The 24517-nt window shown below is 34.6% G+C and overlaps 1 protein-coding gene across 3 annotated transcripts in view; it reads left to right on the forward strand.

The window, feature by feature from the left end:
* The window catches only part of DPP10 (dipeptidyl peptidase like 10), a 674550-nt gene that overhangs the window by 378595 nt on the left and 271438 nt on the right, over positions 1–24517 (forward strand). For all 3 annotated transcript variants that reach the window (XM_036886636.2, XM_036886633.2, XM_036886635.2), the window contains one exon: positions 13044–13118. In XM_036886636.2, coding sequence (XP_036742531.2) covers positions 13044–13118 — 75 coding nt within the window. The remainder of the gene's footprint in view (positions 1–13043; positions 13119–24517) is intronic.

Here is a 24517-nt window from a genome sequence, read left to right on the forward strand (position 1 = left end):
AGGCCATTAAGATGAAAACAACTAATACATAAATCTTTTCTCTCTATATACAGTAATTGCATTGATGATAGAAAACAGAGAGGACGAAAGCAATATCAAACATGGCATTACTGAGCAACATACCAGAATATATAAAATCTGAAAAAAGTTAATTTTATTTACTAACCTATTTTCTCTCTTCTTCTTTGGGATTATTAGTGGTAATACAAAGCTGATGATATCATACCAACTTTAATTGGACCTTTGATCCATAAGAAAAATTGATAAGCTTTCAAGAAAATGTACTGTTTAAAGCACTAGTATTTCCCTATTTCTCTATCATTTTTGAAGAAGTTTCTTCCATGTTAAAAATTTTATTTTACTTTTTGTAAAGCAATATCGATCATTATACTTTCCCTTTTTAAGAACATGGGAATTAAATGTTCTTGATAGCTGTTTTCTTGCCTATGCCAGAAATAAAATCATACTGTTGATATAAATACTTGAGATGTGCTTATTGTGCTTTAAAATATTAACTCTATTAATTAGGTCTGTGAAAGCACACTAATATTTACCTGATATAGCACAAATGAACTTAATTAAATTCCTGCTGGAGGATTCTAGTCCACCTGTCTTATCACGTAAGCATTATGTTGAACACAGTATACTAGGCCATGATGAAGAAAACTTATCCAGAAATTCTAAAGGGATAATTTCTAGGACTTCTGTAACTTTTAATTTCATCCTCTGTACTGTATTATTTAATGTAACTGTACCTGAATGTAACAGCACCACTTAAGAGAAAAATGTTTGAAATATGAATATGAGAAAGTGTTAAGACAGCCTGAAGAATCAGCAGACTAGTACAAACTGAACTTCAAGGAAATAATATGTATATTATATTATAAGTCACAATATCCATTTTCTTCTTTCTCCAGTCAAAACTTTTTTGGGTAGAGGAATATTGGCATCCTTCTCTTCAAAGTCACCTTGTCTACCTTGGTTTTTTTTCACATTATTAATATAATTCAAGTACCATTAATTTTCACCTATTAAAAATAAAATTCATTTAAAAAAGTTTTAGTGTATGGCCTATAATTGAAATTAATAGAATATTTATTTGGCTGTTCACATTTATTGAGTAATTTAGATATATGTAAGGCACTCTACATGGTAGAGTGTCAGTAGATACTGATTCTGTATTCTTTAGAACTACCTACTTGTACCATGGCATTTTCTTCATTGAGTTGTCTTAGAAAATATTGTAGTAATAAAATGCATGATGCCAAGAAACAAAGAGAGAGAGACCATCTATTATGTTTATACAACTTGGCTGTTTTGGGTTCCACAAAGTAATATAATACAAGTACTATACTAAGCAATTGTGTAGCTAAAAAAAACAGAAGAGCAACAACAAAATACTATAAGAGATTTGGTCTTAAGTTCCTTGCATATAAAAACAGTTATAGGTATAAAAAGAAATCATTACTTTGTTTAGAGCTGCAATATTAAAACCAATCTATTTGCCTCTTCCCTGTTACTTTCACTGGAAGCCAGGCAAGAGAAAGAGAGCCCATCTTTGGCATCATGTTGTGGAATAGTTTGGCTTGTCTTCTTTTCTGGCTTGTATTCTTTTCTGGCTTCTCTGGATCTTCTTTCTCAACTACGTAGATCTGTTTGTCAGCTGCATAGTACCCGTTCTCTTAGTCATGTAAGATCAACCGCTTTCTAAGGGGAACCCTCCTACACTGCTGATGGGAATGTAAACTACCTCATTTTTTAAAATGCTTATTTATAGACTGCTCTATAAAAGAAAATTACTCAATATATACTAACCACACATCTGAAAAATTGTTTTTCTAGAATAATTGATGCCTTTTCTAAGCATTATATCAGTAAACAAAAAATGAAACTGGGTGATGACAAAGTTATAGCCTAAATAAATTTATTTTATTAATTTAAGACTCCTGCATGACATGTTCGTGTGTGTGTGTGTGTGTGTCTTTGTGTGTGTAGGGAGTTTTCAGGAGGTAGAGGAAGCAAGAAGAAAAGACCATAGGTCCAGGAAGATCTACCTCCTTGTCTTCATCATTCATTCTGTTTGTTAAAACTGTACCCACCTATACTTTAGACTTAAAGGATTATCTAGCTCAAGTTCCTGGACCAATATGTTTTCTGTAAGTAGAGATACCTATACAGGTTTTTATCACCAGCTTGGTACAAGATCTAGAACAATACTCACCGAAGCTGCACAGTTCCTATGCTTCTGTCATTTCTCAGTCTCAAGACAATCAATTCCTTCTTACCAACTTGTTTTAATTTTAACTCCATCTCTTATTTGTCTCCTCTTGCTCAGTCCATTCTTAGCCTCAAGTCATACAAATGCGCATTTTATATTTTCTGACACTTCTGACATTTCAGTTTGTATTTAAGGATTTCTTTCCTTGATCTTCAATATCTGACATCCTAGAGCACTATCATTATCTTATCCTACCTCTAGCTATAATGTTTCTGACAAGAGTGAATCATTGCAATGGAGCTTCTTAATAGGCGCATTACTGTGGCAATACAGGATATAAATTGCAGTCCCAAACAACTTAGATGAGCAATCATGAAACAGTGATCAATGCTTAGATGAACTACACATATAATTATATACATATGAGGTTTGGATGAATTACTTGAGCTAAAAAGGACAGGGAAGTCTTAAAGGGGAGAATTAGAGTATTACTTTAGAGAAATACAGATTGAATAAGGATCAGGGAGAGGTGAAGGTAGTACAGCAGGTGGAGCTGGTTGAATGAAAGTACAAAACAAAGGAAGTATGCAATTTAAAGATTAAAATAGTGAACACTATTCATAATAACAGCATTGTTACTGATCTACCCCTAGTGGAGCATGTTGTTTGAGGGGTTTTGCCTTTTTTTACCTGAAGGGGATGGATTTGCAGGATTTGCACAGGGCATAAAGTTTCATTTAGTGTTACATAACTGATAAATGAGGCAACTTCCAGATATCACTTTTAAACTCAACACTTTGATATGAAAACCCTAAATATCCCCTATTGGATATCCTACTGGGACTATAACCATAAAACATCTAAAATTGGCATGTCTAAAATTTTCCTCAAAATATGTTTTTTTTGTTTTTCCTAACTTAGGTTATACTAACAACATTCACTCAGTGATAAAAACTTAAAAGCCCAAAATTGGTTTGTATACTTCCTTCTTCCTCAGTCTCGGAATCTTAACATTAAATTATTTTATTTTTATCAACAATCTCTTTTGCACATGTTGTCTCCTCTCCATCTCTTGTTTCTTCCTTAACCTCTTGATATTGCTTGTGTGGATTGTCATGAGAGCCTCTTACTGGAACTCAAGACCTTAAGATGTCATCCGAGCCACCTCATTTTCCACCCAACTGCCAGATTAATCATCCGAAATTCAAATCTGATTTATTACTTCTCGACTTTAAATTTCACTATTCATGAAAATGGTGATCAGGCCTATCATATTCATTTTGGTAATAATACATGCATTATTAATAGTATCAGTAATCCATGGGGCTGGCCCTTGCCTCTCCAGGAATCTTTTTTAATCTACATGCACATTTTGTGGAAGTTTTTCTCATAATTTAGTCTATAATGTCACATAACTGGAAAATACAAGATCATAAATTTTTCACTTACATTACGATCAAGATATGAAAAGTATACCTTTCTGTTCTTTAAATCTCATAGCATTGCCTTCTTTCCCCTCCCCCATCCTTATGGCAATTATTACTTTACCAAAAAATAATAAATTGGAAGCCCCCAGGCAGAATCTGGTCCCTATAAATATTTAAATGTATTGGACTACATTTTTAAAGTCTTAAGATGGTAAGTTAAAAAGCTGATTCTAGCTTATCTTGAAAAAATTGGACAACTAGAAATATTTTGTAAATTTTCCTGTAAGATAATGATTCTCTGGAGCTGAGGGACTACTATTCCTTTAGACAGACTATTCCATTTGGCCTCAACTTACCCAGACAGCTTCAATTTTCTACTATATACCCAGTCCCTAAAGCACTAGGCTTTTGGACCCCTCATTTACCATGGACTGGAGAGAAACATAATTCTCTACTTATCCTGCCTAAGATGGTATGGAAAATGATCCAGTAATTTGTATTACTTTCATTGTCTACCATGATGCTTGTTGTAAATATTCATAAATGAGTTTTGGTGGAAGTGAATGATACATACAAATGAGGTCCTACAAATACAAGCTCCCTGAAAGCATACAATTTTTTTCTCAATTTGATCAAATTTCTTCTCTTCTTTGTTTAAATTCATTTAGGTAGCCACCTGCTTGTTTATTTCCTCTGCTTATTCTACCTTGCTTGGCTTTAATCGTATATTCCTATATGGCAGAGTTCATGCATTTTAATGACCTTTGTACTATATTCAGTGTCAGAAAATGTACTGGTAGGCACCCTTGCTAAATACACAATAAATGCATGTAGAAAATATTTCTGCATTCTTTCTTTGTGTGTGTGTTGTCATTATGCATATATATATATTTATTTATTTATATTTTTTTATTTTGTTATTATTAATATACAATCACATGAGCAACATTTTGGTTACTAGATTTCCCCCATTATCAAGTCCCCACCACATGCCCCACCACAGTAACTGTCCATCAGCGTAGTAAGATGGTATAGAAACACTACTTCTCTTCTCTGTGCTATACTGCCTTCCCCATACCCCCACCCTATGTTATAAAGGCTAATTTTAATGCCCCTCATTCCCCTTATTCCTCCCTTCACACCCAGCCTTGCCAGTCCCTTTCCCTTTGGTAACTGTTAGTCCATTCTTGGGTTCTGTGAGTCTGCTGCTACTCTGTTCCTTTAGTTTTTGCTTTGTTCTTATACTCCACAGATGAGTGAAATAATTTGGTACTTGTTTTTCTCCTCCTAGCTTATTTCACAGAGCATAATACCCTCTAGCTCCATCCATGTTGTTGCAAATGGTAGGATTTGTTTTCTTCTTATGGCTGAACAATATTCCATTGTGTATATGTACCACATCTTCTTTATCCATTCATCTACTGATGGACACTTAGGTTGCTTCCATTTCATGGCTTTGTAAATAGTGCTGCGATAAACTTAGGGGTGCATATGTCTTTTTCAAGATGGGCTGCTGCATTCTTAAAGAGGGTAAATTCCTAGGAGTGGAATTCCTGGGTCAAATGGAATTTCTATTTTGAGTTTTTTGAGGAACCCCATACTGCTTTCCACAATGGTTGAACTAGTTTACATTCCCACCAGCAGTGTAGGAGGGTTCCCCTTTCTCCGCATCCTCACCAACATTTGTTGTTCCTAGTCTTTTCTATGTTGGCCATCCTACCTGGTAGGAAGTGATATCTCACTGTGGTTTTAACTTGCATTTACCTGATAATTAGCGATGTGGAGCATCTTTTTATGTGCATGTTGGCCATCTGAATATTTTCTTTGGAGAAATGTCTGTTCTTCTCCTCCACCCAGTTTTGAATAGGCTTATTTGCTTTTAGGGTGCTGAGGCATGTGAGTTCTTTATATATTTTGGATGTTAACCCCTTTACGGATATGTCATTTACAAATACATTCTCCCATACTGTAGGATGCCTTTTTGTTCTGCTGATGGTGTCCTTTGCTATACAGAAGCTTTTCAGCATGATGTAGTCCCATTTGTTCATTCGTGCTTTTGTTTCCCTTGCCTGAGGAGATGCGTTCAGGAAAAAGTTGCTCAGGTTTATATATAGGAGATTTTTGCCTATATTGTCTTCTATGAGATTTGTGGTTTCATGACTTACATTCAGGTCTTTGATCCATTATGAGTTTACTTTTGTGTATGGGGTTAGACAATAATCCAGTTTCATTCTCTTGCATGTAGCTGTCCAGTTTTGCCAACACCAGCTGTTGAAGAGACTGTCATTTCCCCATTGTATATCTATGGCTCCTTTATCATATATTAATTGACCATATATGCTTGGGTTTATATCTGGGCTCTTTAGCCTGTTCCATTGGTCTATGGGTCTGTTCTTGTGCCAGTACCAAATTGTCTTGATTACTGTGGCTTTGTAGTAGAGCTTGAAGTTGGGGGCATAATCCCCCTAGCTTTATTCTTCCTTCTCAGTATTGCTTTGGCTATTTGGGGACTTTTGTGGATCCATATGAATTTAAGAACTATTTGCTTCAGTTCATTGAAGAATGCTATTGCTATTTTGATAGGGTTTTCATTGAATTTGTCGATTCCTTTAGGTAGGATGGCCATTTTGACAATATTAATTCTTCCTATCCATAAGCACAGGTTGTGTTCCATTTATTGATATCTTTAATTTCTCTCATGAGTGTCTCATAGTTTTCAGAGTATAGGTCTTTCACTTCCTTGGTTAAATTTATTCCTAGGTATTTTATTCTTTTTGATGCAATTGTGAATGGAATTGCTTTCCTGATTTCTCTTTCTGCTAGTTCATCATTAGTGTATAGGAATGCAACAGATTTCTGTGTATTAATTTTGTATCCTGCAACTTTGCTGAATTCAGATATTATATCTAATAGTTTTGGAGTGGATTCCTTAGGGTATTTTATGTACAATATCATGTCATCTGCAAACAGTAACCATTTAACTTCTTCCTTGCCAATTCGTAAGCCTTTTATTACTTTGTGTTTTCTGATTGCCGAGGCTAGGACCTCCAGAACTATGTTGAATAAAAGTGGGGAGAGTGAACAGCCTTGTCTTGTTATATATCTTAAAGGAAAAGCTTTCATCTTCTCACTGTTAAGTATAATGTTGGTGTCGGTTTGTCGTATATGGCCTTTATTATGTTGAGGTACTTGCCTTTATTTTGTTGAGAGTTTTTATCATGAATGGATGTTAAATTTTATCAAATGTTTTTTCATCATCTATTGAGATGATCATGTAGTTTTTGTCCTTCTTTTCATTGATGTTGTGGATGATGTTGATGGATTTTCTAATATTTTACCACCCTTGAGTCCCTGGAATAAATCCTACCTGATCATAATGGATGATCTTTCTGATGCCTTTTTGAATTTGGTTTGCTAATATTTTGTTGAGTATTTTTGCATCTATGTTCATTAGGGTTATTGGTCTGTAATTTTCTTTTTTGTTCTGTCTTTGACTGGTTTTGGTATTAGAGTGATGCTGGCCTCATAGAATGAGTTTGGGAGTATTGCCTCCTCTTCTACTTTTTGGAAAACTTTGAGGAGGATGGGTATTAGGTCTTCACTAAATGTTTGATAAAATTCAGTAGTGAAACCATCTGTTCTAGGGTTTGGTTCTTAGGTAGTTTTTTGGTTACCAATTCAATTTTCTTGTTGGTAATTTGTCTATTCAGATTTTCTGTTTCTTCCTGGGTCAGCCATGGAAGGTTGTATTTTTCTAGATACTTGTCCATTTCTTCTAGGTTATGCAGTTTGTTACCATATGTTTTTTCATAGTAGTCTGTCATAATTCTTTGTATTTTTGTGGTGTCCATAATGATTTTTCCTTTCTCATTACAGATTCTGTGTATGTGTGTAAACTGTTTTTTTCTTGATAAGTCTGGCTAGGGGTTTATCTATTTTGTTTATTTTCTCAAAGAACCAGCTCTTGCTCTCATTTATTCTTTCTATTGTTTTATTTTTCTGAATTTTATTTATTTCTGCTCTAATCTTTATTATGTCTCTCCTTCTACTGACTTTGGGCCTCATTTGTTCTTCTTTTTCTAGTTTTGTTAATTGTGAGTTTAAGCCCTTCATATAGAATTATTCTTCTTTCCTGGGGTAGGCCTGTATTGCAATATACTTCCCTCTTAGCACGGCCTTTGCTGCATCACACAAATTTTGCTGTGTTGACTTATTGCTGTCATTTGTCTCCATATATTGCTTGATCTCTGTTTTTATTTCCTCATTGATCTATTGATTATTTAGAAGCATGTTATTAAGCCTCCATGTACTTGTGGTCTTTTTTATTTTCTTTATGTAATATATTTCTAGTTTCATTCCTTTGTGGTCTGAGAAGCTGGTTGGTCCAATTTTAATATTTTTTAATTTTTTGAGGCTGTTTTTGTGGCCTAGTATATAATCTATTCTTGAAAATGTTCCATGTGCACTTGAGAAGAATGTGTATCCTGTTGCTTTTGGATGGAGTGAATGTTGTAGATGTCTGTTAGGTCCATCTGTTCTAATACATTGTTCAGTACCTCTGTCTCCTTACTTATTTTCTGTCTAGTTGATCTGTCCTTTGGAGTGAGTATGGTGTTGAAGTCTCCTAAAATGAATGCATTTCATTCTCTTTCCCTCTTTAGTTCTGTTAGCATTTGTTTCACATATGTAGATGATACTGTATTGGGTGAATAGATACTTATAATGGTTATATCCTCTTCTTGGACTGACCTTTATCGTTATGTAATGTCCTTCTTTGTCTCTTATTACTTTCTTTGTTTTGAAGTCTATTTTCTGTGATACAAGTACTACAACTACTGCTTTTTTCTCCCCATTGGTTGTATGAAATACTTTTTCCATCCCTTTACTTTCAGTCTGTTTATGTCTTTGGATTTGAAGTGAGTCTCTTTTAGGCAGCATATAAATGGGTCATGTTTTTTTATCCATTCAGTGACTCTATGTCTTTTGATTGGTGCATTCAGACCATTTACATTTAGGGTGATTATCGATAGGTATATACCTACTGCCATTGCAGGCTTTAGATTTGTGGTTACCAAAGGTTCAAGGGTTACTACCTTACTATTTAACAGTCTAACTTTACTCACTTAGTATGCTATTACAAATACCACCTAGGATTCTTTTTTGTTTTCCTCCTTTTTCTTCCTCTTTCATTCTTTATATGTTAGGTATCTAACTCTGTACTCTTTGTCTATCCCTTGATTGACTTTGGGGGTAGTAATTTGATTTTGCATCTCCTTAGTAATTAATTGTTTTACTTTGCTGTGGTTTTATTTCTCCTGGTGACAGCTATCGAATATTAGAAATACTTCCATCTATAGCAGTCCCTCCAAAATGCACTGTAGAGGTGGTTTGTTGGAGGTAAATTCTCTCACCTTTTGCTTATCTGAAATTTGTTAATCCCTCCTTCAAATTTAAATGATTACCTTGCCGAGTATTCTTGGTTCGAGTCCCTTCTGTTTCATTGCATTAAATATGTCATGCCCCTCCCTTCTGACCTGTAAGGTTTCTGTTGAGAAGTCTTATTATAGCCTGATGGGTTTTCCTTTGGATGTGATCTTTTTTCTCTCTCTAGCTGCTTTTAAAAGTCTCTTCTTATCCTTGATCTTTGCCATTTTAATTATTGTATGTCTTGGTGTTGTCTTCCTTGAGTCTCTTGTGTTGGGAGATCTGTGCACCTCCATGGCCTGAGAGACTTTCTCCTTCCCCAGATTGGGGAATTTTTCAGCAATTACCTCCTCAATGACACTTTCTATCCGTTTTTCTCTCTCTTCTTCTTCTGGTACCCCTATAATGCTAATATTCTTCCGTTTGGATTGGTCACACAGTTCTCTCAATATTCTTTCATTCTTAGAGATACTTTTTTCTCTCTGTGCCTCAGCTTCTTTGTGATCTTTTTCTCTAATTTCCATTCCATTTACAGTCTCTTCTACTACATCCAATCTGCTTTTAAATCCCTCCTTTGTATGTTTCATTTCAGATATGGAATTTCTTAATGTTGAATCTCTGTCCTAAATTTGTTCCTGAGTTCTTGAGTATTTTTCAGTACCTCCATGAGCATGTTTATGATATTTATTTTGAACTCACTTCCAGGAAGATTGGTGAGTTCAGTTTCATGTGGGCCTTTTTCTGGCATTTTTGAGATTTTGGTCTGAACCAGGTTCCTTTGATGTTTCATATTTTTATGTGGCGCCCTCTAGTGCCCAGAAGCTCTAGTCTTTGGAGCTTCTCAGTCCCTGGATTTATGTCAGGGGTCACAGGGGAGCAGTGCTGGTGCCCATTTTGTGAGGTCTGCTCTGTTCTCCATGTGTATACATACTGGTGCAGCCTTCTTTCCTGATGCTCCTTCAGGATTAGTTGTATTAACTATATTTTCATAATATATGTTGTTTTTTTTTGAAGGAGTTCTCTGTCTCACCTCTCACACTGCCATCTTGAATCTGTCTCTATTTCTGCATTCTTTTACTTCAATAGTAATTAAGTGATTAAATATGCAGGTAACACAATAGTATTAATGGCAATAATAAACTTCCCAAAACACTAATTTGAAGCCATATCAAGTTGAGACTCAAACAGAACTATATTAATGTCTGTAATTAGTGTCATTGTAGATGAAAGGGTCTCCTGTGGCTGCAAGGATGAATTAATCTCTCAAATGCAAATGAAGATAAAATTAATCGCTTATGCTAAGAGGGGTTGTCTGAGACTTCAACTGTCCCTTGACTAAGTTGCAAGGATGTGTTTCTTATATTTGTGTCTTCAGAAAGTCTCTGCAGCACCAGTGACCTGAACATAAGTATCTAAATTCAGAGAAGGTTCATCAGCTTGGGCCCTTGGTAAGGCATTTAGAAAGTTTCCCAGTTTGTGTGCTGCATGAGCTGGAGGCAGTATAGTGATAATTAATAAAGTGCCAGACTGAATAATTGTAGGAACTGTAAAAGATGCTAAAATGTTGTTATTGGAGGCACAGACACACCTGTGAATGTGTGAAGTTAATTTGTGTGAGGAACATCACATGAGAATGGATGGGACAAGAGAGATGAGATTTTCTTTAAATTCAGATGGGAAGTGCTCTTTAAAAAAAAGAAACTACTTCTGGTAAGATAATACAGGATTTATTAAATGCATTCCTCCTGTATTCTTATGTATGCTCATATGTGACTTGGAGAACAGTTTAATAACTATGGCATTAGAGTTTTTAATTCCCATAGGATGGAATTGCTGACATTGCCCTCTTAACCAATTTTTAAATAACAATAACCTCCCCTTAGTGTGAAAGTCACCTGATACTCTAATAGTGAGAGAGATGACCTTGTATTCTCAATGTTGCCCTAAATTCCCCACAGACTGAATTCCATCATGCATCAATACACAGTAAGGTAATGAGAGGAAAAAGAAAGAATAAGACTAAGAGCAAGGATACTTACCCCACAATATTGTCATAAGGAGGATTGGGGCTTACTGAGAACTATATAGCTACAAGCAGTGGGCAGAGATGAAGAGGTGATAGATTAATGGTAATTCTATAGTTGTTGTTTTCATTATTATTGAAATGGCTTGTTTAAAAACTGAACACACAAATCCTTGAGTTGAATCACTGCCAGTGATTATTCTGACTTCTTCTTAAGTGTATTATATGTGGGCTATAAAAGATGGTTGTATGCAGGCAAAAGCTCTAAATCTTAACATTGCCATATAATATTATTTTCTCCCAGACCACTCTATTATCTTGCATATCTGACTTGAGAGTAAAAGACTAAGGAATTTCAACAACTCTCTGACACTAACTTGGTATCCTACAATTCAGTTCAAGTCTATCTACCCAGAACTAGTGCACCCGTATAGATTAAGAACTCAGTGACTTCCCCACTGAAGATTCCAGCTGCAAGTCCTGAGTCCCCAGCCTACATGCAATTCTGTCTGGCTTGGCTACAAATTTGGTGGTTCCCACAACCCCTCTTCAGGTGTGATACTATGCTAGAATGATGTAGAAAGTGCAATACTTATGATTACTAGATTATTATAAAGGATACAAATGAAGACCCAGATGAAAAGCAAATAAGGTGAATCCAGAAGGGCCCAAGGACAGACTCTGTCTCTGTAGAGTTGTCGTGGGTGCCACCTCCTTCTGCATCAATATGCTTACCAGCAAGGAATCTCCTCTAACTCACAGTTCAGAATTTTCATTGTGGTTTCATTACCTACACATGATTGATTATATCATTGGCCATGTGGTTGAATGCCCTCTAGCCCTTCCACCTTCCCTGACCTCCAGGTAGGGCTAAAAGTTCCAACTCTCTAATCAGACAGTTGGTTATTCTGGTGGCCAGTCCCCCATCCAGAAGATCACTAGCCACTCCTCCTCTCCTCCACCAGTCGAGTCATCTCATTGGCATAAACCAGGTATGGCCAAAGGGAACTAGTTATATTACCAAATGTTGATTAGTCTGAGTTTCTTATCCTTTCCATTGTGTTTTGAGGATTTCTAAGTATGAAAACCTTGACTTCACTTTCTATTTTTGTAGAGAACAATCTTGTGGAAACTGCTCTGACATAAGGCATACAAAATTATTTATATATGTATTTCTCTGCAAAAGCCATGCAAACTATATTTGCCTAGAATGCATATATAGTTTGTTTGTATTCAGTAGGTTTTTGATGCATCAACTCAACTTTCCTGCCTTCTCTTTAGATATGAAATGTAACTCTATTTCAGATAAAATCATTTTCCACTCTCAATGTATTTCTCCTTCACTTTATTTTCAATCCTTTCTGATGTCAGGTCTATTCAATGATAGAATTGTACCTCAAAATCATTCAGGTACAATGTAGATATACATAAAAATATAATCAATTCTGTATTTATGTTGTAACCTCTGAGAGTTTCCTTTAAAGAGATTATGTCTTTAATATAAGTGTCTTCTTTTAAATATAAATATGCAACCTTTAAGAAAACAAAACTACAGAGACAGATAATCATGACAAAATGGAATGTCACTATGTCTCTTCCTTTTGATTAATCCAAAATGCAAATATAAAAACATTTTGGTTGCTTAGGAAGTTCAATGAATTTTGTTTTTTTTTTTTCTCATAATGAAAACATTAACATAGCCTTTAAGTGAGATCATCTAAGAAATATGCTAACAAATTTTTTCTTAATGAAATGTCTAATACAGCCTCTCTTAGTTTTTATATCTGCGTAAACACACACACATACATGGATATATATATTTATAATAGGAATAAGACTACCTGTTTCACAGCATTGTGATGAGAATTGGGATTTTTTATATTTGCATATTTAAATGCATGTTAATCACTGTTTCTAGCTTTTTAAGATAATTGTTTCTTTTTATTTCTAGGTAACCTTCAAAGCATCTAGATATTCAGTTTCACCAGATTTAAAATATGTTCTTCTGGCATATGATGTCAAACAGGTAAAAGAGTGATCTTCCTTGAAAAATTTTTCTTGTGATGTATTCACTTGGCAAGTCATAGTTTTACTCAGTCATGTACTCACCTAGAGAATCTGAAATAACCCAATGTCTGCAGGGGGCATTGATGATCAATATTGCACATGAGAGGTTTGTAGACAGTGTCCTTACTTCCATACCTAGCCACCAAATCTCTAGGGCAATCTACTAAATGTCTGCGATGATCTAAGTCCATCTCTTTTAGAGGGGAGTGTGGCGGGGTTTAGCACATCTGGCAAATAGGCCTTTTGATATTTTCAGGATAGCCTTACCTTGTATTTGCATGTTTCACATATGTGTAGATTAGGGAGTTTCCTAATGGCTGTGTCCTGAGGGGCAGTGTATATAGTGGGAAGGTGAAAAATTTATAGTGGTACTAGTAAAATGTTGATTCTGGTCACAGTTAATGGATTATTTGAGGGTATTTTAGCAAAGGCCTTGTGGTTGTAGAAAATTCTGAAAGTAGGACAAGCCAAGGAATCGGTTCTGAGAAAATAAAATGTTTTAATTGCGATTAGCATTTCATTATTCCATGTTAGCTCTATGTCACAATTAGAGCAATATATATGGTTGTTAAGTATTTTGTACTTAGTTAAATTTGCACTGTTAAGAAGCAAAGTAAATGTTGAAAAGACAATTCAGCAAATTAGTTTCTGTAGAAAATAAATTATTGGAAATCATTCAAGAAAGTTTTATGTGCTTTAAGACAGACAAAAATTTATAGACTTAAGGCAGGAAGCCTCATATAATGCACTGAAAACCTTTGAATACATGAAATTTCACAGTTCAAAGGACTTTCTACTTAATAATTTTAGTCTTTTGGAATATACATGTGCTATATTTTTATGTTTAAATGTGTAAATATAAATATTTTATATTTATTATTTCATTTAAAATAATTTGCACTGAAAAGGCAAGGATATTGTAATGAAAGACATATTTCCCTGTTATAAAGTTTGGCCTTTATCCTTTACTTTTGCTCTGTGTTATCTCTGTTCATTGAGATTTTGAAAATCACGTGTAATAGTAAGAAAAATACTTGAGTTTTATAATAAAAAATATTATAATTCCCTAAAATATTTTTAAATGATATTATTTATCTGAAGACTTTTAACTTGAATTGACTGCTATATTAAACTGACAGTGGATTTAAAAGAAATACCAGGTTTCAGTAGCTACAATACTCAAGATAATGTGGAACAAGCACGGTTACAGACATACAGATCAATGAAGCAAGGACACAAAATAGACTCACATAAATATGCCTACCTGATTTTTGGCAACAGTACAAAAGCAACTCAATGGAAAATAGTCTTTTCAACAAATAGTGCTGGATAATTGGATATACATAGACAAAACAAACAAAAATACATGGACCTAAGCCTCAGACGATAGAGAAACTCAAAATGGATTATGGATTTAAATGTAAAATGTAAATCTATAAAACTTTTAGAAAACAATAACAGGAAATATTATCATCTTGGGCTGGGAATGGAGATTTTAAGCTTCACCTCAACATCACAGTGTGTGCAAGGAAAAACTATTAGTCTGTAAAATATTTGTGTTACAAGGATGAAAGTTCAAGCTACAGACCAGGAGAGAATATTTTCAATTCACATATTCAGCAATGGACTAATATCTAGACTGTATCAGGAACTGTCAAGTTAACAAAAAACAAAACAAAACAAAACAACAATATAATCAGAAAATGGGCAAAGCCATGAAGAGATCTTTTATTGAAAAGGACATACAGATGGCTAATATGCACATGTTCAACATCATTAGCCATTAAGTAAATGCAAATTAAAACAATAATGGAATATCACTACACACCTACAGAATGACTAAAATTAAAAAAAAAAGTAGTCACTACACCAAATGATGGCAAGCATGCAGAGAAACTGAATCACTCATGTATTAATGTTTGGAATGCATAATGGTACAGTTTCTCTGGAATAAAATGTGTTAAGTTAGCTTTGTATATTTTGGCAAAATATGTCAAGATTATATGAAAATATAATTAACACCAAAAACATACATATGGAACAATCTTAATATTTTTTCTCTCTCTTTTTTTCCTTTGTTTTTTTTTTTTGCTTAACTTCAGGAAGAATAAAGATACTTTATGACACATCAATCTCTGGAAGTGAGAGGAAGCTATTATTTTAATAAGTAAAATTCATCAAACTAAATTTCACAATCTTATGCCACTTCATTCATTTATTCATTTTATTTTTTCATCATCTATTAGGCATGAACTACTGGGCTAGACATTATGCAGGTGTGTGTGTTCATGTGTGTGTGCACACACATGCCCACACAAGAGTGAACCATTTCTGTCAAGAACCATGTAATCAAATAGAGGTAATATGACACAAACATTTAATATCCACTACATACAGCATTGTGTAATGTATCATAGCGCAGAATATTAAAGAACAGAGGAAATTTCTATTCAAGATAATCATGTTGGAGAGGGGCATATATGATGGGATTTGAAGAGCAAATAGGTAAAGATGAATAGGAAAACATTCCAGGTGGGCAGGCAGCATGGGACTTCATGGAAGCAACATTAAGACTTTGAGGACAGCAGTCAGTTCAGGCTAACTAGCCCAAAGATTGACAATTTAGAGGGAAAAATATAAACCTGTAAATATGTTTGATTCCACATTATAGGAGAACTTGAAACCCATTCTATGCTATGCAGTTTTCACTGAGCCAGCAATTTGGGATCTTTGGTGGCTTTAGAGTAATTAAATGTTTTCATTACTCTAGTGTGTGTCTATATGTGTGTTTTTATGTGTGCACATGTGTGTAATGACTATTAACAAAGATGAAAAGAGCTTTTCATATAAAGTCCAACCACCCAAACGCATCCAGTAAAATTTTGAAGTTTTTCATTTCTTCTATTTTTTTTACATATAAAAATAGGGAAACAGGAATTATCATATATTAAGCATTGTCTTAGGAAGGCACTATTATCCTGATTTCAGAGAGGTGAAAAGTTATTCTCAGAAAAGCTGGAAAATGCAGTTTCAGACAGAATTACAAATTTACCCAGTGCTTTCAATTAGGAAGTAATAGCTGTACACTTACAAATTGGCTTACACAACGATTCACCTCTTTATCTTTATTGCAAGGCAGCTGAGCCAAACCAGAAAAACTCAATCAAAGTCTGGATTCCTACAATTTACACATTATCCTTATTATTAGATCTTAGGTACTTCCATATTTTTAAATGTTTAGAAAATATTTTTTAGTATACTCCATTTTTTTCTCCTGAATTTAATATTTCTATGGGATGCATTTATATCAATGGGATTTCTGAATGAAAGGAAATAGAACTTTAAAAAATTGAACTGAAATTCACAGTAATTAACTCAAAATTAAATTTTTTAGAAGTATACAGTTCAGTGGCATTCAGTACATACAATGTTGTGCAACCACAACCTCCTATCTATTTCCAAAGCATTTTATTCATCCAAAAAGAAAACCCCATATGCATTAATAAAATCACTCTGCGTTCTCCCCTACCCTACTATCTGGTAGCCACCAATCTGATTTCTACTCTATGTGTTTACCTATTTTTGATATTTCACATAAATGGAATCATGCAATATGTGACCATTTTCTCTGTCTTCTTTCACTTAGCATAATGTTTTTGAGGTTTATGCACATTGTAGTATCTATTAGTGTGTCATTCCTTTTTATTGTTGAATAATATTCCATTGTGTGTATGTACCACTGTTTGCTTATCCATTCATCCAATAATGGATATTTGGAGTTTTTCCAGCTTTTGGCTGTTATGAATAGTGCTTCTGTGAACATTTGTGCATAATAACTTTTTGAGTACCTGTTTTCATTTTGGAGGTATTTTTTGAGGTGTGGAGTTTCTGGGTCATATGATAATGCTGTTTAAATTTTTGCAGATCCACCCAACTGCTTTCCAAAGTAACTACATCATTTTATAACCCCACCAACAATGTATGTATTCTAATTTGTCTAATTCTAATAACAATTGTTATTTTGTATTCTTATTATAACTACCTTAGTGTTTATGAATTGGTATATCATTATAGTTTCTGTGTATGCCTTCCTAATAACTGATTTTTAGCATATTTTCATTTGCATGTTGGTGTTTGGTATTTATTTTTTGGAGAAATGACTATCAAAATTCTTTGCCAATTTTTAATTATTTTCATTGTTTTGTTTTTGGTTTTGCTTTTTGTAGTTGATTTTAAGAGCTATTTATACATTCTGGATAGTGGATCTTTGTCAGATACATGATTTGCCAATATTTTCTCCTATTTGGAAGAATATATTTTTAGTTTATTGATGCCCTTTAATGTACATATTTTAAAAATGCTAACAATATTTGATTTATCCATTTTTTTCCCTTGTTGCATATGCTTTTGGTGTCCTATTTAAGAACTGATTGCCAAATTCAAGGTTATGAAGTTTTGCCCTGTGATTTCTTCTAAGAGTTTTATAGTTTTAGTTCTTATATTTGGGTTGTTGATCCATTTTGAACTATTGTATATTGAGTAAGATATAGGGGTCCAGGTGGAACACATTTTAAGTCTCCTGTTATATGTTGAAACACTATTCTCCAAAATGGCTATGTTGCTTTATACTACTATCAGGCAATGTATCATCTTTTATATTACCATTTTTACCAATATGAAATTATAACTTAAAGAAAAGGTAATTATTAAATTTTAAACTATATATAGCCTATATCTTTACCAAATACTTAGACATGTACACAAGCACGCACACACACACACACACACACACACACACACACACACACACATACACAAGTATTGGGTTTATGTTTCTCTGCAATAAATTGACCAAAAGTTAGTGACTTTTGAAAAAAGCATTTACTGTCACTCACTATGTACAATGGAAATTTCAGATTGGCTTACCTGGGTGGTTATGGCCCAGGATCCCACATGAAGTTGCAATTGCATATCAGCTGGGGCTGCTGTCATCTGACAGCTTGGCTGAGATTGGAGAATACACTAACAAGGTACATCACTCACGTGGATGACAAATTGGTGTTAGCTTGAGGCCTCAGGTTTCTTCTCATGAAACTCTTGCCCTAAAATGTAGTTCCCTTGTTTATTTTGGCTTTTGTTGCTTTTGCTTTTGGTATCAGATTTAAAAAATCATCTCTAAGACCAATGTCAAGTAACTTACTGTCTGTTTCCCTCTGAGAGTTTCATACTTTCAGACCTTACATTCAATCTTTAATCCATTTTGGGTTAATTTTTACGTATGGTGTAAGGAAAGTAGCCCAGTTTCATTCTTTTTATGTAGTTATCTGATTCTAACACCATTCATTGAAGAGACTGTCTTTTCCCCATTGTATATTGTTGGCTCCTTTGTTGTAAGTTAATTGACAATATTTGTGTGGGTTTAATTCTGTGCTCTCTATTCAGTTCTGTTGATCTATGTATCTGGTCTTAGGATGGTACCTTACTGTTTTAATTACTATCACTTTGTAGTATAGTTTGAAATCAGGGAGAGTGATGCTCCAACATCTTGTCTTTCAGATGACTGATCCTTTCTTCCATTTCATCTAGTCTGCTATTGAAGCACTCTAGTGTTGCTTTCACTTCAGTTCTTGTATTCTTCACCTCTGTGACTTCTTTTTGGTACTTTCTTGTATTTTCCATCTCTTTATTGAAGTTCTCACTGTGTTCATCCATTCTTCTTTCTGGTTTGGCAAGCATTTATGATCACTATTTTGAACTCTTTCAGATAAATTACTCATATCTCTTTCATCAAGGAACGTCTGAAGTTTTTTGTTGTTGTTTTATTAAGTTATCATTGATATACAATATTATAAAGGTTTCATGTGAGCAACATTGTGGTTATTACATTCACTCATATTATCAAGTCCACGCCGCATCCCCCCTGACAGTCACTGTCCATCAGCATAGTAAGATGCTGTAGAGTCACTCCTTGGCTTCACTGTGCTATACGGCCTTCCCTGTGAAGCCCATACATTATGGCTACTAATCATAATGCCCTTTAATGTCCTTCTATATCTCTCCCCACCCACTCTCCTCACCCCCTTCCTTTGGCAACTGTAAGTTCCTTCATGAAGTCTGTGAGTCTGCTACTGTTTTGTTTCTTCAGTTTTGCTTTGTTGTTATACTCCACAAATTAGTGAAATCATTTGGTACTTGTCCTCCACCTGGCTTATTTCATTGAGCATAATACCCTCTAGCCCCATCCATGTTGTTGCAAATGGCAGGATTTCTTTTCTTCTTATGGCTGAATAATATTCCATTGTGTATATGTACTATATCTTCTTTATCCATTTTTCTACTGATGGACACTTAGGTTGCTTCCATTTCTTGGCTATTGTAAATAGTGCTGTGATAAACATAGGAGTGCATATGTCTTTTTGAATCAGGGAACTTGTTTTCTTCAGGTAAATTCCTAGGAGTGGAATTCCTGGGTCAAATGGTATTTCTATTTTTCATTTTTTGAGGAACTTCCATACTTCTTCCCACAGTGGTTGAACTAATTTATATTAACACCAACAGTGTAGGAGGGTTCCCCTTTTTCCTCATCCTCACCAGCATTTGTTGCTCTTGTCTTTTCAATATTGGCCATCCTAACTGGTGTGAGGTGATATCTCATTGTGATTTTAATTTGTATTTTCCTGATAATTAGTGATGTGGATCATCTTTTCATGTGCCTCTTGGCCATCTGAATTTCTTCTTTAGGGAAGTGTCTGTTCAGATCCTCCACCCATTTTTTAATCAGGTTATTTGTTTTTCAGGTGTTCAGGTTTGTTAATTCTTTATATATTTTGGATGTTAACCCCTTATCAGATATGCCATTTATGAGTATATTCTCTCATACTGTAGAATGCCTTTTTGTTCTCCTGAAAGTGTCTTTTGCTGTACATAAACTTTACAGCTTGATATAGTACCATTTTTACTTTAGTTTCCCTTACCCAAGGAAATGTGATCATGAAAATATTGTTTATGTTCTAATTCAAGAAATTTTTGCCTATGTTTTCTTATAAGAGTTTTATGGTTTCATTACTTACATTCAGGTCTTTGATCCATTTTGAGTTCACTTTTGTGTATGGAGTTAGACAATAATGCAATTTCATTCTCTTTCATGAAGCTGTACAGTTTTACCAACACAAGTTGCTGAAGAGGCTGTCATTTCCCCATTGTATATCCATGGCTCCTTTATAATTACATTAATTGGCCATGTATGTTTGGGTTTATATCAGAGCTCTCTATTCTGTTCCATTGATCTATGGGTCGGTTCTTGTGCCAGTACAAAATTGTTTTGATTACTGTGGCTTTGTAGAAGAGCTTTAAGTTAGGGAGCATAATCCCCCAGCTTTAATCTTCCTTCTCAGGATTGCTTTGGTTATTCGGGGTCTTTTGGGGTTCCATATGAATTTTAGAATGATTTTCTAGAGTTCGTTGAAAATGCTGTTGGTATTTTGATAGGCATTGAATCTGTAGATTGCTTTAGGTAGGATGGCCATTTTGACAATATTAATTCTTCCTATCCATGAGCATGGAATGTATTTCCATTTACTGGTGTCTTCTTTAATTTCTCTCATGAGTGTCTTGTAGTTTTCAGAGTATAGGTCTTTCACCTCCTTGGTTACATTTATTCCTAGGTTTTTTATTTCTTTTGATGCCAATTGTAAATGGAATTGTTTTCCTGATTTCTCTTTCTGTTAGTTCATCTTTAGTATATAGGAATGCAACAGATTTCTGTGTATTAATTTTGTATCCTGCAATTTTGTTGAAGTCACTTATTAGTTCTAGAAACTTTGGGGTAGATTCTTTAGGGTTTTTTTTGTACAATGTCAAGTCACCTGCCAACAGGACAGTTTAACTTCTTCTATGCCAATCTGGATGTCCTTTATTTCTTTGTGCTGTCTGATTGCTGTGGCTAGGACCTTCAGTATTATGTTGAATAAAAGTAGGGAGAGTAGACATCCTTGTCTTGTTCCTGATCTTAGAAGAGGAAAAGCTTTCAGCTTTTCATCATTAAGTATGATTTAGGCTATGTGTTTGTAGTATATGGCATTTGTTATATTTAGGTGCTTGCCCTCAATACCCATTTTGTTGAGAGCTTTTATCACAGATGGATGTTGAAATTTCTCAAATGCTTTTTCAGCATCTATTGAGATGATCATGTGACTTTTGTCCTTCTTTTTGTTGATATGTTGTATGAAATTGATGGATTTTTTAATATTGTACCATCCTTGCATCCCTGGAATAAATCCTATTTGATCATCGTGTATGATCTTTTTGAAGTATATTTAATTCAGTTTGCTAATATATTGAGTATTTTTGCATTTATGTTCATCAGGGATATTCATCTGTACTTTTCTATTTTTGTGGTGTTTTTGCTTGGTTTTCATATTAAAGTGATGGTGGCATCCTAGAATGAGTTTGGAAGTATTCCTTCCTCTTCTACTCTTTGGAAAACTTTAAGGAGGATGGGTATTAGGGAGGATGGGAGGATGTTTGAGAAAATTCAGCAATAAAGACATCTGTTACAGGTATTTTGTTCTTAAGTAGTTTTTGATTATCAGTTCAATTTTGTTGCTAGTAATTGGTCTGTTCAGATTTTCTGCTTCTTCCTTGGCTAGTCCAGGAAGGTTGTATTTTTCCAGAAAGTTGTCCATTTCTTCTTGGTTATCCAGTTTGTTAGCATATAATTTTTCATAGTAGTCTCTCATAATTCTTTGTATTTTTGTGGTATCTCTAGTGATTCTTCCTTTCTCATTTATGATCTGTTAATGTATATCAACTCTTTTTTTCTTGATAATCTCTTTAGGGTTTATCTATTTTGTTTATTTTCTCAAAGAACCAACTCCTGGTTTCATTGATTCTTGGTATTGTTTTATTCTCCTCAATTTTATTTATTTCTACTCTGATCTTTATTGTGTCCCTCCTTCTACTAACTGTGGACCTCATTTTTTCTTCTTTTCATAGTTTCATTAATTGTGAGTTTAGACTGTTTTTTTGGGATTTACTTTTTTCTGGAGATAAGCCTGTGTTGCAATATACTTCTGTCTTAGCACAGCCCTCACTGCATCCCACACACAGATTTTGTGGTGTTGTATTATTGTTTTCATTTGCCTCCATATATTGCTTGATCTGTGTTTTTATTTGGTCATTGATGCACTGATTATTTAGGAGCGTGTTGTTAAGCCTGCATGTGTTTGTTGGCTTTTGTGTTTTCCTTGCATAATTTATTTCTAGTTTCACACCTTTGTAGTCTGAGAAACTGGTTGTTACAATTTCAATCATTTTGAATTTACTGAGGCTCTTTGTGTGGCCCAGTATCTCATCTATTCTTGGAAATGTTCCTTGGGTGCTTGAGAAGAATGTGTATCCTGCTGCTTTTGGGTGGAGTGTTCTGTAGATGCCTGTTAGGTACATATGTTCTAATGTGCTGCTCAGTGCCTCTGTCTCCTTACTTATTTTCTGTCTGGTTCATTTGTCCTTTGGAGTGTATGGTGTGTTCAAGTATCCTAAAATGAATGCATTGCATTCTCTTTACTGCTTTAATTCTGTTAGTATTTATTGCACATAGGTAGACGCCCCTATGTTGGGTGCATAGATATTTATAATGGTTATATCCTCTTGTTGGACTGACCCCTTTATCATTATATAATGTCCTTCTTTGTCTCTTGTTACTTTCTTTGTTTTGAAATCTATTTTTGTCTAATACATGTCCTAAAATGCCTGCTTTTTTTCCTATTAGTTGCATTAAATATCTTTTTCCATCCCTTTAATTTTAGTGTGTGTATGTCTTTGGGTTTGAAGTGAGTCTCTTGTAGAGAACATATAGATAGGTCTTGTTTTTTTATCCATTCAGTAATTCTATGTCTTTTGATTGGTGCATTCAGTCCATTTACATTTAGGGTGGTTATTGATAGATATATAGTTACTGCCATTGCATGCTTTAGATCTGTAGTTACCAAAGGTTCAAGGGCAGCTTCTTTACTATTTAACAGTTTAACTTAACTCACTTAATATGCTATTTCAAACACAGTCTAAAGGTTCTTTTTTTCTTCCTCCTCCACTCTTTATATATTAGGTGTCATATTCTGTACTCTTTGTGTATCCCTTGACTGACTTTGTGAGTAGCTGATTTAATTTTTCATTTATTTAGTAATTAACTGGTCTACTTTAATTACTTTGGTTTTATTTTCTCTGGTGACAGCTATTTTGCCTTAGAAACACTTTCAACTAGAGCACTTCCTTTAAAATAAACTGTAGAGATGGTTTGTGGAAGGTAAATTCCCTCAACTTTTTCTTACCTGGAAATGGTTTAATCTCTGCTTCATATTTAAATGATAATCTTGCTAGGTACAGCATTGTTGGCCTGAGGCACTTCTGTTTCATTGCATTAAATATATCATGCCCCTCCCTTCTGGCCTGTAATATTTCTGTTGAGAAGTCTGATGATAGCCTATGGGTTTTCCTTTGTATGTGATCTCTTTTCTCTCTGTGGCTGCTTGTAGTACTCTGTCCTTGTCCTTGATATTTGCCATTTTAATTATTATATGTATTGGTGTTGTCTTCCTTTGGTCCCTTGTGTTGGGAGATCTGTGGACTTCCATGGCTTCACATTCTGTTTTCTTTCCCAGATTGGGGAAGTTTTCAGCAATTATTTCTTCAAAGACAATTTCTATCCCTTTTTCTCTCTTCTTCTTCTTCTGGTACTCCTATAATACAAATATTGTTCCATTTAGATTGGTCACACAGTTCTCTCAATATTCTTTCACTCCTAGAGATCCTTTTCTCTCTCTGTTCCTCAGCTTCTTTGTTCCTGTTCTCTAATTTCTGTTCCACTTACTGTCTTCTCTATCTCATCTAATCTGCTTTTAAATCTCTCCATTATATGTTTCATTTTTGATACTGTATTTTTCAATGTTTCTACTTCTTTCTTGAAGTCCCCTTTGACGTCTTGAATATTTTTCTGTATCTCCATGAGCATGTTATGATTTTTATTTTGAAATCGTTTTCAGGAGACTGGTGATTTCAGTTTCACTTAGCCTTCTTTCTGGTGTTTGAGAGATTTTGGGTTGTACCAGGTTCTTTTGCTGTTTCATATTCCTAATGATTGCTATGGAATAATAAGTTTGTGTAGGCAGTGCCCTCTAATGCCAAGATTCTCTACTTTCTGGAGCTGCCCAGCACCTGTAGTGATGGCAGGGGTCTCAGGCGAATGGCATCATTGCCTACCAGGAGAAAAGAGCCCTTTCCTGCTTCTCAGCCACAGTGCCTGCCTCCAATGTCAGGTCCAGTGGGCTGAGGACACAGGGAGGAGCCTCTATGTTACCACAC

This window comes from Manis pentadactyla, chromosome 8 (genome assembly GCF_030020395.1).
Source record: "Manis pentadactyla isolate mManPen7 chromosome 8, mManPen7.hap1, whole genome shotgun sequence".
In the NCBI taxonomy this organism is placed as follows: domain Eukaryota; kingdom Metazoa; phylum Chordata; class Mammalia; order Pholidota; family Manidae; genus Manis; species Manis pentadactyla.